The 15,390-nt window shown below is 41.4% G+C and overlaps 1 protein-coding gene across 1 annotated transcript in view; it reads right to left on the bottom strand.

Moving 5' to 3' along the window:
- spg11 (SPG11 vesicle trafficking associated, spatacsin) overlaps window positions 1-15,390 on the bottom strand; it is a 157,058-nt gene that overhangs the window by 130,157 nt on the left and 11,511 nt on the right. The window contains exons 4-7 of the mRNA XM_080214326.1: window positions 12,207-12,405; window positions 11,496-11,636; window positions 8,677-9,119; window positions 4,346-4,491 (exon numbers count right to left, since the gene is read on the bottom strand). Of these exons, the coding sequence (XP_080070452.1) occupies window positions 4,346-4,491; window positions 8,677-9,119; window positions 11,496-11,636; window positions 12,207-12,405 (929 nt within the window). The remainder of the gene's footprint in view (window positions 1-4,345; window positions 4,492-8,676; window positions 9,120-11,495; window positions 11,637-12,206; window positions 12,406-15,390) is intronic.

The raw sequence follows: 15,390 nt of genomic DNA, 5'->3' as shown, positions 1-15,390 counted from the left end.
TTTGAACAAAGGCTGTATTACGATCAGGGGCCGAGAGGTCCTGACAAAACTCAAACTGAGTCAATGAGCAGGTATTGATACACAAGAATGGATTTGTCTTTTTTTTGTGTACAGGACATACCTGAGCAATTATTCATATTGTTGGATAGATGCCAGAGTTATAGCTGTACTGGAACAGCATGGCTACAACAGCATAAATATATTCAATACTATTGCCAGAATGTCTGGGCCTATAGCCTTCGCAGTATCCAATATCTTCAACTATTTCTTCATATCACATGGAGTGAACTGGCTGAAGACTGACATGTCTGATGCCAGGGGTCTCTTGAGGCCATCAAGAATTATCATCCATTTGGCACCTCTGGCTGAAGGTTGTTCAAAAGATAGGGCAACAAATGTGCTGGATTCCCCATCATTGCGGGATGGGGATATTGCAGTAGAATTGCCTCCTTCTGTGAACTGTTTGATTGTCCACCACCACTGGATGTCACAGGAGTCCCCCACCTCTCGTTCCACTTTTGGAAGAAGATCTTAAAACCAGTCTTTTCAATAAAGGTTTCTTCCACTGTGGTTCAGTGTCCACTTCTTAATTTTACCTCTGTATATTCCAGTATAACTAACGCATTACAAGAAATGCAAGTTGCTCTTCATTAATTATCTCAAGAAAGAAGCATGTGCAGAGTAGATGGCAAGTGAAACCAAGACAAAGGGGCTAAACTTAGAGCTGGTTACTTAGAAGTAGAAATTATCAAGTGGCTCCTCACATGAAGGGCATGGAAAATCTGACATACTCTCTCTCAAAGGTCCATGGAGCCAAAGAAAATTTCCAAGACCAAGATCAATTCGGATTATGATATCAAAGATATCAAGCAAAGGCAGGTAAACAGATTTGAGATACAGGTCAGTCATGATCGAAAAGAATGGCAAACAGATTTGAGGGACTAAATAGTTATTTCTGCTCCAAAATGTTTAATATACCCAGTGCATATCCAAGCAGAACAGAAGAATATGTTTATTTTTGTTAACTGACTTTCAGAAAATTGGATAAATTGGGAAGAGATTGATTACATGAAATGTGAGTGCTCTCAGTGAAGAGTGTTTTTTCATTTTTAATTTCCAAATTACTGAGTATTGGAATTTCAGAAAAGTACAATAAAATCAGCTTGTAAAAACAACCAAATAAGGGTAAGATCACACAATGATTAAAGTGTTTGTAGAATATGGGTTGGAGCTCTTTTGGATTTAGACATGGAGTGTCATAGTTGCAATCTTTTGAGCCCAGCCAGACTTTGCAATATTCCACAAAGCAGCTGTATAGCAAATAGACTAATGGAGGTATGGTTACAAGTTGTACTTGAATTTTAAAAACTTTTTCAAGAAAATAAAAAAGGCCCAATAAATTCAAATATTTGAAAATTACTCGATCAATTAAGAACTTGAACACAAGCATTAAATTTTCCTTTGCAGTATCCCACAGGGGTCACAGAAGGGGCAGAATACATTATGGTAGTGGAGCTTAAACATAGATAGCTCCTAAAATACTGAGTAATAGCAGTTGCACCCTTGATCCATATGACCTCATTACTCTTTCATTCCCAGGAAATATAGCCTTCACACATTGTGGGTCGCTTTGCTCATAAACATAGAGAGGAGATCAAATTGCAAGAGACTGTTTCTTTATCGTAAAATGAAAAACCTACTGTTGTGTGCAATTTAACGAGGTGCGCAAATTCTTCGTGACAAACCAGAAAAAAAAAAGAGCTTTCACCATTTTATGAAAACAATGGTATCAGTCCAGCAGCAATATACTACAGATGTTCCCGCAGTAGCAGAACTGCATCACGGATTAAATCCAACTACAAAGTTCATGAGTGCATCCCTCACTCTTTCCACTTCTGAAAACACTGGCTCCTTACTGGGTTTCCATGAACCTCTTGGCGGCTTTCCAATATCTGGAATCTGACCTGCCACTCTTCATTTGTAAAATCAACCACCTAGCATCAGGCAGGTATTGGGATTCACAAGTGCAGCACAGCCAAGCCCAACCTGGCCAGTCAGCCATGCACGCTCACACACACATCTTCCAGTGGAAATCAAAGGCCAGTGAGACCATGATCCACATCACATTCCCCCTCCCCCTCCCCACATACTCCCAAACTCCAGTACAAATGACAAGTATGGCAATCAACAGACTCGCTATGAATATAAATGGGGAGCATTCCCTCGACCCAGTTGCACTCTACTGGCAGCCATTGCTGGCAGGGCATGAGAACTGATGTCCCCATACTCGACTCTGTCTTTTCAAAACATACAATTCATAGACAGGGGATTAAGCAGGAATGCAAGATTAACTTGTCAATCAAGAAACAGTTACAAGCTTCAGGAAGTTGAGAATTCATGTCATTCGCACTATGTATGTTAGAATAAAGAAATTGCACGTTCATAGCACACAATTGCACTCCAGTGTTTATAGGCAGAGCCTTTTAATATATTTCTCATTGCTTTCCTACCAATATGAATGTCCCTTCCACCCAGGCACATATCCCTTACATCTAGTAGGTGCACATGGGGACATACTAGTGATAACAAGGTAAGGTCAGAGAAGATTTTCTTAGTTTAAGGATCCAAGTAAAATCAGTATAAAAGAAGATTCTTAATAACGTTTAAAATTTTCATGAAATATTCTGAGTATTGCAGAAATATAATAGCACTGAAAGTAACCAAAAGCCATGAGTGAAGGAAGTCCTGTATAAGGAGGTATCAGATCACATTCCAGCAATTTTAATCCCTCTACAGTATGCAAAGGCAGACGAAAAGTCAGAAAAAACAACTTTCCAAAGTGTCTAAAACCATCAATATAAATCAAATATATTCCTTTAAATAAGGAGAACTTTACCAAATCAAACACATTAATGACACCATGCATGTCTAAGGTTCATCACTATTTCACTTTATTGGCTCAGTTACAATGTGTACTACTGCTCTCAGGCAATGTGATGGCAGCTTCTATACCCAAAAATGACACATAGTAATCAAGATGCCACAAATTGACAATTCCCAGGATGAGGAGTTTTGATCAATGGACAGAACTGCACAGAGGAATGTTTGTAATTAGTCTGGTGCAAATCCAGTGCGATGTAAAAAGATCATATCACTCAACAGGTTTCATGAGAATTCAGTTATTACGCAGTGTTTGCAGATGTGACCGGTTCAAAATGCTCAACTTAATTCCATAATCTGGTGAGAATTTGATAAATCATTTCAAGAGGAGACTTCAAGCAACAGCACGAGAGAGGAACTGCTCCAACGTGGCAAAGACAGTCCAAAAGACAAATACTACAGGCTGGATTTTACATCGCACACAGCAGTTTTTCAACTACAGCGGCTGGAGGAAATGAAAATTTCCTTCAAGTACCAACTGCTGCAGACATACAAACACAATACCTCCATAAACCTAAACCCATTCAAAACTTTGCTGTTTGTAACTTAACTTGCAAAAAGTCCTGTTCACTCATCAGCTTTTTACTCACTGACCTACACTGACTCCCAGTTCGACAATGCTTCAACTTTATCATGCTCATCTTGGTTTAAAATCCCTCCTTCACCTCGCCCTTTCCTATCACTGCAACCTCCCTCCATCTCTGCAACAACCCAGGATCTCGGCTTGCTTCATGCATCCTCAATTTTTTCATACTACCACTTGCGGCTGTGCCTTCAGCTGCCTGGCTCTCTACTAAACATCACTGTTTCGTCATCGTCTTTCTCTCCTTTACACCCACCACTCTGACCAAGTTTTGTGTCACCTGCCCTAATATTGCCTTACGTGATTCAATGTCTAACTGTGTTCGTAAACACTCTCATGAAGCACCGCGATATGCTTGATGTCTTATTAGACTAAAAGCACTGTATAAATGCATGATCTTGTTGGATTTTCATTCCAAACCACAGAATCCCTACAGTGCAGGAGGTAGTCATTTGGCCCATCGAGTCTGCACCAACTCTCCAAAGAGCATCTTACCCAGTACCTATCCTTGTAACCCCACGTATTTACCATAGCTAATTTACCTAACCTATCCTAAGTATCTTTTGACTGAGGGAGGAAACCAGAGCACCCAAAGAAAACCCACACAGGCACAAGGAGAACATGCAAACTCCACACAGACAGTGACCCAAGGCTAGAATTGAACCCAGGTTCCAGACGCTGTGAGGCAGCAATGCTAACTACTGCACCACCATGCTACCCAATAGTATCCAAAAATATCTTTGCAGTAGAGTTTAATGGAAACTGTATTAAAAATGCATGCTTCTAATTTCTTAAAAAAATCTGTTTCCCCAGCCCCCTTACCTCTAAGGCATGGATGGGAATTGAACACCGATTCCAATGATTGAGGTGGCACACCGCGTCAACAATGCCTGCTTTCCCATAAATCATTAAACGATTCAATAGATCTTCCTGCGAGAAAGCAAACACCACCATGGAAAGGCCAGCATCTGAACAAAGTAGATTAGAAACATAAGAGAAAATGAATGCCTGTGCTAAATCATGTTTACAGGATATTATAGAAAAACTCCAAAGCATTTGTTTCAGCCATTTGTTCTAATTCTTAAAGTTCATTAATCAAACTGAAACCTTACTAACTCTTGTAAATAATTAATTTGCCAAATGCATCACACAGTACAGAACGAGAGTTCAATAAGGACATCCTCTGCTTTTTCTATTAACCTCACACTCATCCATACTAATTTCCATCTGCCCACCCACCTGACATATCTATATCATTTTGTAAATTTATTTTCTCATCTTCTGGTCCAGCTGACAGTGTGCCCACAGAAAATCTTGCTGGTGGTCAACAGTGGGAATCGCCCCACGAGGAGGCCAGAGAATCCTACCCCATGTCTTCAGATCATTAGTATGAGCTGCTGTATTACTAGTCCAGTAACATTTGCCACCATGCTGCCACAACCCAGGAATTCACCAATCAAGGCATAATTTTTTCCAGTGGTTATTTTATTCAAACTTTGATGGGGCAGCAGAGTGGCACAATGGTAAGCATTACTACCTCTCAGCGCCAGGGACCCAGGTTCGATTCTTGGCTTGGGTCACTGTGTGGAGTTTGTGCATTCTCCCCTCGTCTGAGTAGGTTTCCTCTGGGTGCTCCAGTTTTTTCCCCACAGTCCAAAGATGTGTTAGGTTGATTGGCCATGCTAAATTGACCCTAATGTCAGGGGATTAGCAACTGTATGGAGTCATGGGAACAGGCCTGGGTCAGATTGTAGTTGGTGCAGACTCGATGGGCCGAATGGCCTCCTTCTGCACTGTAGGGATTCTATGTTTGATTTTCGGTCTACTCTGAATTGACTGGTCTCAACTGGTGAGGAAGTGCAAGTGAGTGTTTGACCTTAGAAAACTGGGTTAACAGGAGCAACAGACAGTTTCTCCACCCTCCCATTGGCATTGTACTGAAAGTGCACATGAGGACAAGATCTGATCTATTATCAAACGATGACACTGGACATGAAAATTGGCTACTTGGGCTTAAAGCATCCCTGGAACTAGAACCCCATAAGTCAGCAATCAGGACAGGACAGGACAAAGAAATATGGATGTCACAAACCAAACATCCAAATCCCATTTCATGTTCAGATAGAATTATTGTTATGAATTATCATTCTCAAATGTAGTTCTATCCTTGCAGTGGGAAATACATTTGTCTACTGAATTTAAAAACACTGCAGCACAGTCCTGCAAACAAGTTCAGTAAAACAATTAAGTCATTAAACAAAAATAGAATTAATCTTCTGGAAAAGAAACACGTTGCTAGCCTCGAAATGCAGCTACTATTTATTTTTAATAATTCGTGGATAAAAACCATCGCTGGCTGGCCAGCATTTATTGCCCATTCCTAGTTGCCTTTGAGAAGGTGGTGGTGAGCTGCTGCCTTGAATCGCTGCAGTCCGCATGCTGAGAGTTGACCCACAATTCAGTTTGGGAAGAAATTCCACAATTTTGACCCAATGACTGCGAAAGAACGGCGATGTATTTCCAAGTCAGGGGAGTGAGTGGCTTAAAGGGGAATTTGCAGGTGGTGGTATTCCCATGTCTCTGCTGCCTTTGTCCTTTTAGATGGAAATGGTCATGGATTTGGAAGGTGCTGTCTAAGGGTCACTGCTGCTACTGAGCATCAGTGGTGGAGGGTGTGGCTGTTTGTAGATGTGGTACCAATCAAGCAGGCTTCTTTGTCCTGGATGGTGTCAAGCTTCAGTGTTGTTGGAGCTACACCCATGCAGGCAAGTGGGGAGTATTCCATCACACTCCTGACTATTAGAGAATTATGGACTTTTTAAAGATCTGGACTTGATGTTTAGTTAAAGCACAAACTAAGTATTTCTTCACAGTTATTCTCTCACTTAATTAAATTAAATAAGAACATAAGAAATAGGAGCAGGAGTAGGCCATCCAGCCCTTCGAGCCTGCCCCGCCATTCAATAAAATCATGGCTGATCTGTCGTGTCTCAGTTCCACATTCCCGCCCTCTCCCCATAACCCTTAATCCCCTCGCTTATCAAAAACCCATCAACCCGCGTCTTAAAAATATTTAGCGAGGCAGCCTCCACCACCTCAACGGGCAGAGAATTCCAGAGATTCACCACCCTTTGAGTGAAGAAGTTCCTCCTCAACTCCATTCTAAACCGCCCCCCCTTTTATCTTGAGGCTGTGCCCCCTAGTCCTACTGTCCTTTCTGAGCGGGAAGAGCCTCTCCACCTCTATCCTATCCATCCCATTCATCATTTTATACGTCTCAATGAGATCTCCCCTCGTTCTTCTAAACTCTAACGAGTACAAGCCTAGTTTATTCAGCCTCTCCTCATAGCTCAACCCCCTCAACTCCAGTATCAGCCTAGTAAACCTCCTCTGCACTCCCTCCAAGGCTAAAATATCCTTGCGTAAGTACAGCAACCAAAACTGCACACAGTACTCCAGCTGCGGCCTCACCAACGCCCTATACAAATCTACAAAGATGTGAGCTTCAAGAATGATCTTGACTTCAATTATAAAAAGTATGCTGCTGGAAATGGAGATCCAGATGATCGACTTTTCTAGTCAACTTCCTTTCCTTTCAGAAGCTAAAACCTTGCACTGGCTCAACAGGAACTGCCAGCAAGTCAAAAAGTAGCATCAAGACTAATCATAGCAACAATATTTAACATTCACATAGCACTCCTTAACTGCTGAAACACTTCTCAAAGTTTTCTGCAACATGATAAAGGATATGGTCAGCACCAACCATGGAGAAAGCAGTCCCATCTGTTCAGAAAACATTTCCAGTGCAAGTGAAGAACAGAAACCTTTCCTAAAGGCATAACAGATAGCAGTTGTTCAAATTAGATGTCAGCCATGGCTCAGCTGGTAGCACTTGCCACTGAATCAGATGGTTGTGTATTCAAATCTGACCCCAAGAAGCTTGAGTACAAAATCTGTCCTATTTGCGATGTGCTCTTTCCCTTCCTCACCCGTCAAGTGAAAAATGCAGTTGACGCTTTGCGTTCACATTCCAAACAAAACAGAAAAAATTGCTTGACCGAGGAAAAGACCAGGAGAATGCGATTAATTAGCTGGCTTTTATAAACAGCCAGCACAAGCATGATGGGCCCAATAGCTTCCTACATCATACTATAGTTAACAGGCACATTCTTGAAAACCACAGCATAATTTTAATTCTATCTGGTTCCTTAGGCATTTCACACACAACAGAGAAACTAGAATGAGTAGCTACACTCCTATCTGTGGGAACCAGCCCAAAGTCCATCAACGGATATACTATTTCCAGGGCCACTTCCTTAGGTACTCTGGGATGAAGATAACCAGGCCCTGAAAATTTATCCACCTTCAATCCCATCAATTTCCCTACTAATGTGGATTTCCTTCACTAAAACTTGTTTCTCTCAGAATTTCTGGTACCTTGCTTCAGTCTTCACAAAAGGAAGACACGAACAAAGTACAAATTTAATTCCTCGGCCACTTCTTTATTTCCTATTATAATCTCTCGTTTGACTGTAAAAGGGCCTATATTCATTTTTGTTAATCTTTTTCTCTTTACATACAGTGAACTTTTTGCATTTATTTACAGACAAGTCTATTTTTGTTATGAACTATTCTGGTCCTTTATAAGCACCCCAAGACTAGGATTGTAGCAAATGTTAAAATACTATTACTCCATTCCACAGTCAACTGCAATCCTTTATGCAAAGGGTTATGAAAATGGAAGGATTCATTTTGAGCAGTCTTCAGTACAAGTCCGTTTTAGAGACACACAAACAACATTGCACATTACAGAGGTGTGTCACACTTCTAATGACTAAACACCTTAAACTCAGCAAATGAGGTGACTAAATTAATAGAAAACACATTAAGATAAGATCTGTTGCCTCATTCCAGAGCATCCATTCATTTTAACCAGTATTTCTCCCCCACAGCCAGCATGGCAAAATACAAATGCCAAAATGTCAATTCATCATATAGCTGCCAATTCGACATTGCTGGCAGAGAATGGCAGATCGAGCTTAACAACAAAACCATTCATCCCCCAACTTGCTTAGAGACATTTTTGACAGAAGTGAAAAAGATACTACACAAATAGTTTTATTTTAAAAAGAAGAAATTCGCCACATGTGTACCTGTGAGAAACAGGCATAATTCATCCTTCCCATCTCCCTCCAATGGTAAGGAATGGCTGTTGATGTGATGATATTTCACCTCGTGTGTTTCCAAGTCCCAGAAGGCAACAGTCAACGCTCCAGAGTCGGGGGCAACAAGAGTGAATAAAACACTGAACTCGGAAACAGACACCGTCTCAATGCTCATGGATCGCTCAAGCCCCTGGAGCTGCAACATCCCTCGCCATTTACTGGCTCTGCCGCTCAGATCCTCTTTCTGACCAAAGCTTTTAAGACCTTCATCATGGGGCACCACTGGAGATTTATAAAAAGTAACACGGTAGGAAGCATCGCCAGAACTCTGACAGGCCAGATGGCGATACCATGGAGACCTCTGCAGGAATCCTCCTGTCGGCGATACTTTAGTCTGGTTGTAGAAGGCTCCCAGACGGGCTTTCCAGGACCTTTAGCAAGCATATAAAGCATTTATATCATAAAATAATCCTACAAAAGCATATACTTACTACTACAAATATCTCGGTGAATTAGTAAAACATTGTGGCCTCAGATTTAACTCTTTGGGATATCCTATGGTCATAAAAGGCACTATATAAATGCAAATCGCTCTTACTTTAGACCCATCCACTCCTTCCATTTCTCTTTTAAAACCCATCACTTTGAAGATGCTTTGATCACCTAAATAATTTATCCTTTGACTAAGCAGCTATTCTTTCTTACGTTGCTGGAGCAACTGGAGACAGTTTCCTCATTAAAGGAGCTATACAAATGCAACTTGTTATTGTTGTAAACGCAAACATTTCCATTTAGATCAGATTCATGAGCTTTTGCATTTACTTAAATTTCACCCTTGCAACCTTCATCACATACTGCCACATTCCCTCATATCCATAGAAGATTCTAGCCCTGAAAAACAATCCGATTAAAACGGAAGATTGACATTACATTAAACATAATCCGAAGGAGAGTATTATACCCTCCGAATTTAAGGGTGATGGATATTTCCATTTCAGGACAACTGCTCGGGGCTGTAAAGAATCTTGTAGTTGAAGGGGAAGCACAGAGGAGGTGGTTCTGTATAGTCAGGATGGGGACCTTGGCACCAAATTAAGAAGCAGAACCTCAAAAAGGTCATAATCTCTAGATTACAACCCAAATCACGTGCGGTTAGGCTGCACATTACATTCAAGTCTGGGCGCCACGTTACAGAAGGATGTGGAGGCTTTGGAGAGGGTACAGAAGAGATTTACCAGGATGCTGCCTGGATTTGAGGGTATGAGCAATAGAGGAGAGGCTGGACAAGCTAGGGCTTTTGTCTCTGCAGAGATGAAGTCTGAGGGGAAACCTGATAGAAGTTTATAAAATTGTGAGAGGCATGGATAGGGTTGACAGCCAGAATATTCCTCCCCCAGAGGTGAAATGTCTAATACCAGTGGGCATGCACTTAAGGTGAGAGGGGGAAGTTCAAAGGAGACGTGAGGGGCAAGTTTGTCTTTTTTTTGTGTACACAGAGTGTGGTTAAGTGTCTGGAATGGGCTGCCAGGGGTGGCGGTGCAGGCAGATACACAGGGCTGTTTAACGGGCTTTTAGATAAGCACATGAATATGCAAGAAATAGAGCGATATGGACAAAAGACAGGCAGAAAGAATTAATTTAATTTGCACCATGTTTGGCACAACATCATGGGCCAAAGGGCCTGTTTCTGTGCTGTACTGTTCTATGTTTTATAACTAAAAGACTACACTGTTGTTAAATCAAGATACATTTTTGAGGTTGCTGTTCAAGGATACTGCTGAGAGTATAAAGGAACATTAGACTACACCTTATCCAACAACACCTGACTGGTGTCAAGAGTCGCAAAGATTCTAACTTGAGGGGCAGCATGGTGGTACAGTAGTTAGCACTGCTACCTCAGCTCCAGGGACCTGGATTTAATTCCCGGCTTGGGTCACTGTCTGTATGGAGCTTGCACGTTCTTCCAGTGTCTGCATGGGTTTCCTCTTGGTGCTCCAATTTCCTCCCACAATCCAAATATGTGCAGGTAAGGTGCATTGGCCATGCTAAATTGCCCAACTAACCTACGAGAAACGTAGGTTAGAGGGATTCGCGGGGTAAATATGTGGGGTTACGAGGTGGGATTGTTGTTGGGGCAGAATCAATGGGCCAAATGGCCTCCTTCTGCATTGCAGTGTTTCTATGATTTCTAAGTTTCTACAATAATTAAAAACAATACCACACAAACTAAACACTTAGGATAGGATATTAGCAATTAGGCAATATGGATTTAGAGCACAGGAGGAAGCCATTTAGTCCACTGTCTGTCCCAGCCCACTGAAGTCCCATTTTCCAGCTCTTTCCATAAAGCCCTTTGGAAAGTTACTATTGAATCTGCTTGCAGCATCCTTCAAACAACCTGAGATTATTATAACTCACTACTTAAGAATCTAATTTCGCACAGATTTAATATGTATCACTTCCCCAAGATGGTGTCAGAGTGAGGTGACTTTTTGCAAGCTGTGCCCAGCATACCTTCTAATTCTTTTACTCTCATTCTCGGCTTCTAAAACTTCACTCTAATCCTTTAAAATTCTCTACACCCTGACGATGACTGTAACACCACATTCTGCCCTTTCTCGTTTCCTTCTCTATGAACAGTATGCTTTATCTGTTTAGCGTGCAAAAAACAATGCTTTTCAATATATGCTAATACATGTGATAATAATAATAATAATTCAAAATGTAATACATATTTCACACACACATTAAAATGAAACACATTCAAATTATTATATTTGGAAATAATCTTTCCCTTCAACTCTTACCTGTCTGTTTGGAATGATAGGTTGAGCACTTTATCGCTATACACAGAACTGGCAAGGTCATCCTCATCCATACCAGCAGGTGCTTTCAAAGGTGTATCTTCACGAGCTTTACTCATAGACTGCAAGTGTTCAGGGTGCTTTCTGCAAGACAAATAACAATCTGAACTTCATGGTATAGATCACTCCAAACTCCATACAATTCCATAAAGGTAACAGGTGCCAAAACTGTCTTTTTAAACAATAAGAGATCCGCTTAAGGAGGTCCAGTGGCACAGTGGATGGTGTCCCTGCCTGTTGGTACTGGATTCAAGTCCCATGCCAGGACTTGCTGGCCAAGGACATACATTCATAATGTGGCCAAAGAGATTGGGTGCCACAGGCTAGCAACAGACAGATGGACCAGATCCTCATTGATACTACACACAAGTCAATGAAATCTAGTTTCATAATTATCACAACTTATTCTGAAATCACACATCTGGTTTGGATCTCAGATAGGTTGGATGAAAGGTTCTAAGTATATCTTGTGTTCTTCCAGGAAAGACAAGGAACCAAATATTTGGGGTGACTGATTGCTATGTGCCACCATCTCAGGAATAGCCACAATAAGCAGATAAGACAGTTTGCAAACAGATTTAGTACATTCAATTAACATATACAGGGCAAGACATTTCTTACTTCGTAATGTTAACATAGTAAAAGTAGACTTACCTGAAAAAATGATTCAAGTTGACACAAACAGCTTGGTTAAAGCAGTTCACAGCTATAGCAACATCCAAGTCATATGATAACCAGAGTCTGTTTAGACAGGACAGGTCACATGCATTATTTGCCTCTCCAGTTTCTCCAGCAAAGCAAAGGGCTAAATTAACACTGCCAAGCTGTTTACCATCCACAGTGGTATAGATATCTTAAAAGCATCATATTAAGGAACATGAAGACAAAAGATTTTTGACACAAGAACCAGTAGAGGCAGTGATCAATGTTTTCTTCACGCTGTGTGGTGCACAGTCACACAGCAATTATGGGCAGCAAAGAGGCACAGTGGTTAGCACTACTGCCTCAGTGCTAGGGACCTAGGTTTGATTCCGGGCTTGGGTCACTAAGTGTGCACATTCTACCGTATGTCTGCGTGCGTTTCCTCTGGGTGCTCTGGTTTCCTCCAAAAGTCTGAAAGACGTGCTGGTTAGGTACATTGACCAAACTAAATAAATTCTCCCTCAAAGCAGGTACCCAGAATGTAGTGACTAGGGGATTTTCACAGTAACTTCATTGCAATGTTAACGTAAGCCTATTTGTGTCATGAATAGATAAGCGTTAAACAATCACCAATATGCTGCCCTGATGATAGGCAGGGCATACACAAGCAGTAGTCCCTGAAGATATCCCCAGATGTGCGGGTTAGGTTGATTGGCCGTGCTAAATTTCCCCTTAAGTGTCAGGGGGACTAGCAGAGTAAATATGCAGGATTACAGGGATAGGACCTGGGTGGGACTGTTGTCAGGTCAGGCTCGATGGGCCGAATGGCCTCTTTCTGCACTATAGGGAATCCCATGACTCTATGATCACCCATATCCACAGAATAAATTATAAACACAGGTTGTATCTTGCTCAATTTGTTGCATTAGCAATATCATGGTTTTGGTACAATACTAGACTATTTTGTTAACATCCAACATTATTTTTCTAACTAGGTTTTGAACAATGTGAGCAAAGTGCAAGCTTATTTCTCCCATCTCCCATAAAAAGCCTGCCTATTTTCATCAGCATTTTCTGTTTTTATTTCGGATTTCCAGCACCCAGTGTTATTTGCTTACTTTTTCTTTAGTTAATCAAATTATTGTGGTTTGTGATGGGCAAAAACAATAAAAGCAAAAAACATTGTATTGTCCATTTTACATCACTTTACCACAAACCTATTCTTTGCAAAGCTTTCCGTTTCAATCCCAAAATAACAACTTTGCAGAATCACATAGGTGTGTTACAAATAAAAGGTTTATAAGATTGTTATGTTTATGGTGACCTCCTTAACTTACGGTGAAGTCAAAGTTTATTTATTAGTCACAAGTAGGCTTACATTAACACTGCAATAAGGTTATTGTGAAAATTCCCTAGACGCCACACTCCAACTTAGGGAGGTGTTAGCAATATCAGGTTTTATAAATGGCCAATCTGGTTCACTGACGCCCTTTAGGGAAGGAAATTTGCCAACATTACTCAGTCTGGTCTACAGTGAGTTTGGAGTCACGTGTAATGTGGCCGAGCAAGCCAGTTCAAGAACAATTAGGGATGGGCAATGAAATGCTGACCCAACCCCAGAGACACCCACATCTCACATTGGAATTTTTAAAAAACTTTAACTATTTAATTCCAAGATAGGGGAGTGGGGGGTTCTAGAGGACAGTTACTATCATTTCCATCTGGATAGAAGGCCCACATGATTCATGCAGTCATCAGAATTGGCTTTAGGAAGATGTCAATAAAAAGCTATTGTGATACCTGGTTGCAAGTTTCTCAAATTCTCTCTGAACCTACTAGACAGTTCAGTCCATCAAAATCTGAGAGAAACACAAAGACAGAGCAGCAGCCAGTCCCACATCTGAAGTAGAGAAAATGCTGACTCTATTATTCACCACTCAGAATGCAGGTGTTAGCTTGCTCGGAGAATAAAAAGACCAAGTTTGTGAGAATTTAAAAGATGGAAAATTGTCCTTGCTTTGGCTAGCGGAAGGAATTTCTAGAGTGTTAAGGGTAAGATTCTGGCATGGATAGAGGATTAGCTCACTGGCAGAAGGCAGAGAGTGGGGATAAAAGGGGTCTTTTTCAGGATGGCAGCCGGCAGCTAGTGGTGTGCCTAGGGATCAGCGCTGGGACCACAACTTTTCACAATATACGTTAACGATTTGGAAGAAGGAACTGAAGGCACTGTTGCTAAGTTTGCAGATAATACAGGGACAGGTAGTACTGAGGACGTGGGGGGCTGCAGAAGGGCTTGGACAGGTTAGGAGAGTGGGCAAAGAAGTGGTAGACAGAATACAATGTAGAAAGTGTGAGGTTATGCGCTCTGGAAGGAGAAATGGAGGCACACACTATTTTTTAAAAATGGGAAAATGCTCAGGAAATCAGAAGCACAAAAGAACTTGGGAGTCCTTGTTCAAGATTCTCTTAAGGTTAATGTGCAGGTTCAGTTGGCAGTTAGAAAGGCAAATGCAATGTTAGCATTCATTTTGAAAGGGCTAGAATACAACAGCAGATATGTACTTCTGAAGCTGTATAAAGCTCTGGTCAGATCATCCCATTTATAATATCGAGAGCAGTTTTGGGCTCCATATTGAAGGAAGGATGTGCTGGCCTTGGAAAGGGTCCACAGGAGGTTCACGAGAATGATCCCTGTAATGAAGAACTTGTCGTATGAGGAACGGTTGAGGACTCTGGGTCTGTACTCGGAGTTTAGAAGGATGAAGAGGGATCTTATTGAAACCTACAGGGTACTGCAAGGCCTAGATAGAGTGGACGTGAAGAGGATGTTTCCACTAGTACAAAAAACTAGAACCAGGAGGCAGAGCTTCAAGCTAAAGGGACTATCTTTCATAACAGAGATAAGGAGGAACTTCTTCAGCCAGAGAGTAGTGAATCTGTGGAACTCTGCTGCAGAAGGCTGTGGAGGCCAGGTCATTCAGTGTTTTTAAGCCACAGATAGATTGATTCTTGATTAATAAGGGGATTAGGGGTTATGGGGAAAAGGCAGGAGAATGGGGATGAGAAAAATATCTGCCATGATTGAATGGTGGAGCAGACTTGATGGGCTGAGTGGCCTAATTCTGCTCCTGTGTCTTATGGGTAACCCTTCCCGTAAACATTAGTTACCCAGCTAGGAAATATAAAACAAAAAAAA

The sequence above is a fragment of the Carcharhinus amblyrhynchos genome, chromosome 28 (assembly GCF_965287045.1).
Source record: "Carcharhinus amblyrhynchos chromosome 28, sCarAmb.v2.hapA, whole genome shotgun sequence".
Taxonomy (NCBI): Eukaryota; Metazoa; Chordata; class Chondrichthyes; order Carcharhiniformes; family Carcharhinidae; genus Carcharhinus; species Carcharhinus amblyrhynchos.
The sequence above is the reverse complement of the archived record's forward strand: the minus strand, read 5'-3'. Positions and strand labels throughout refer to the sequence as shown.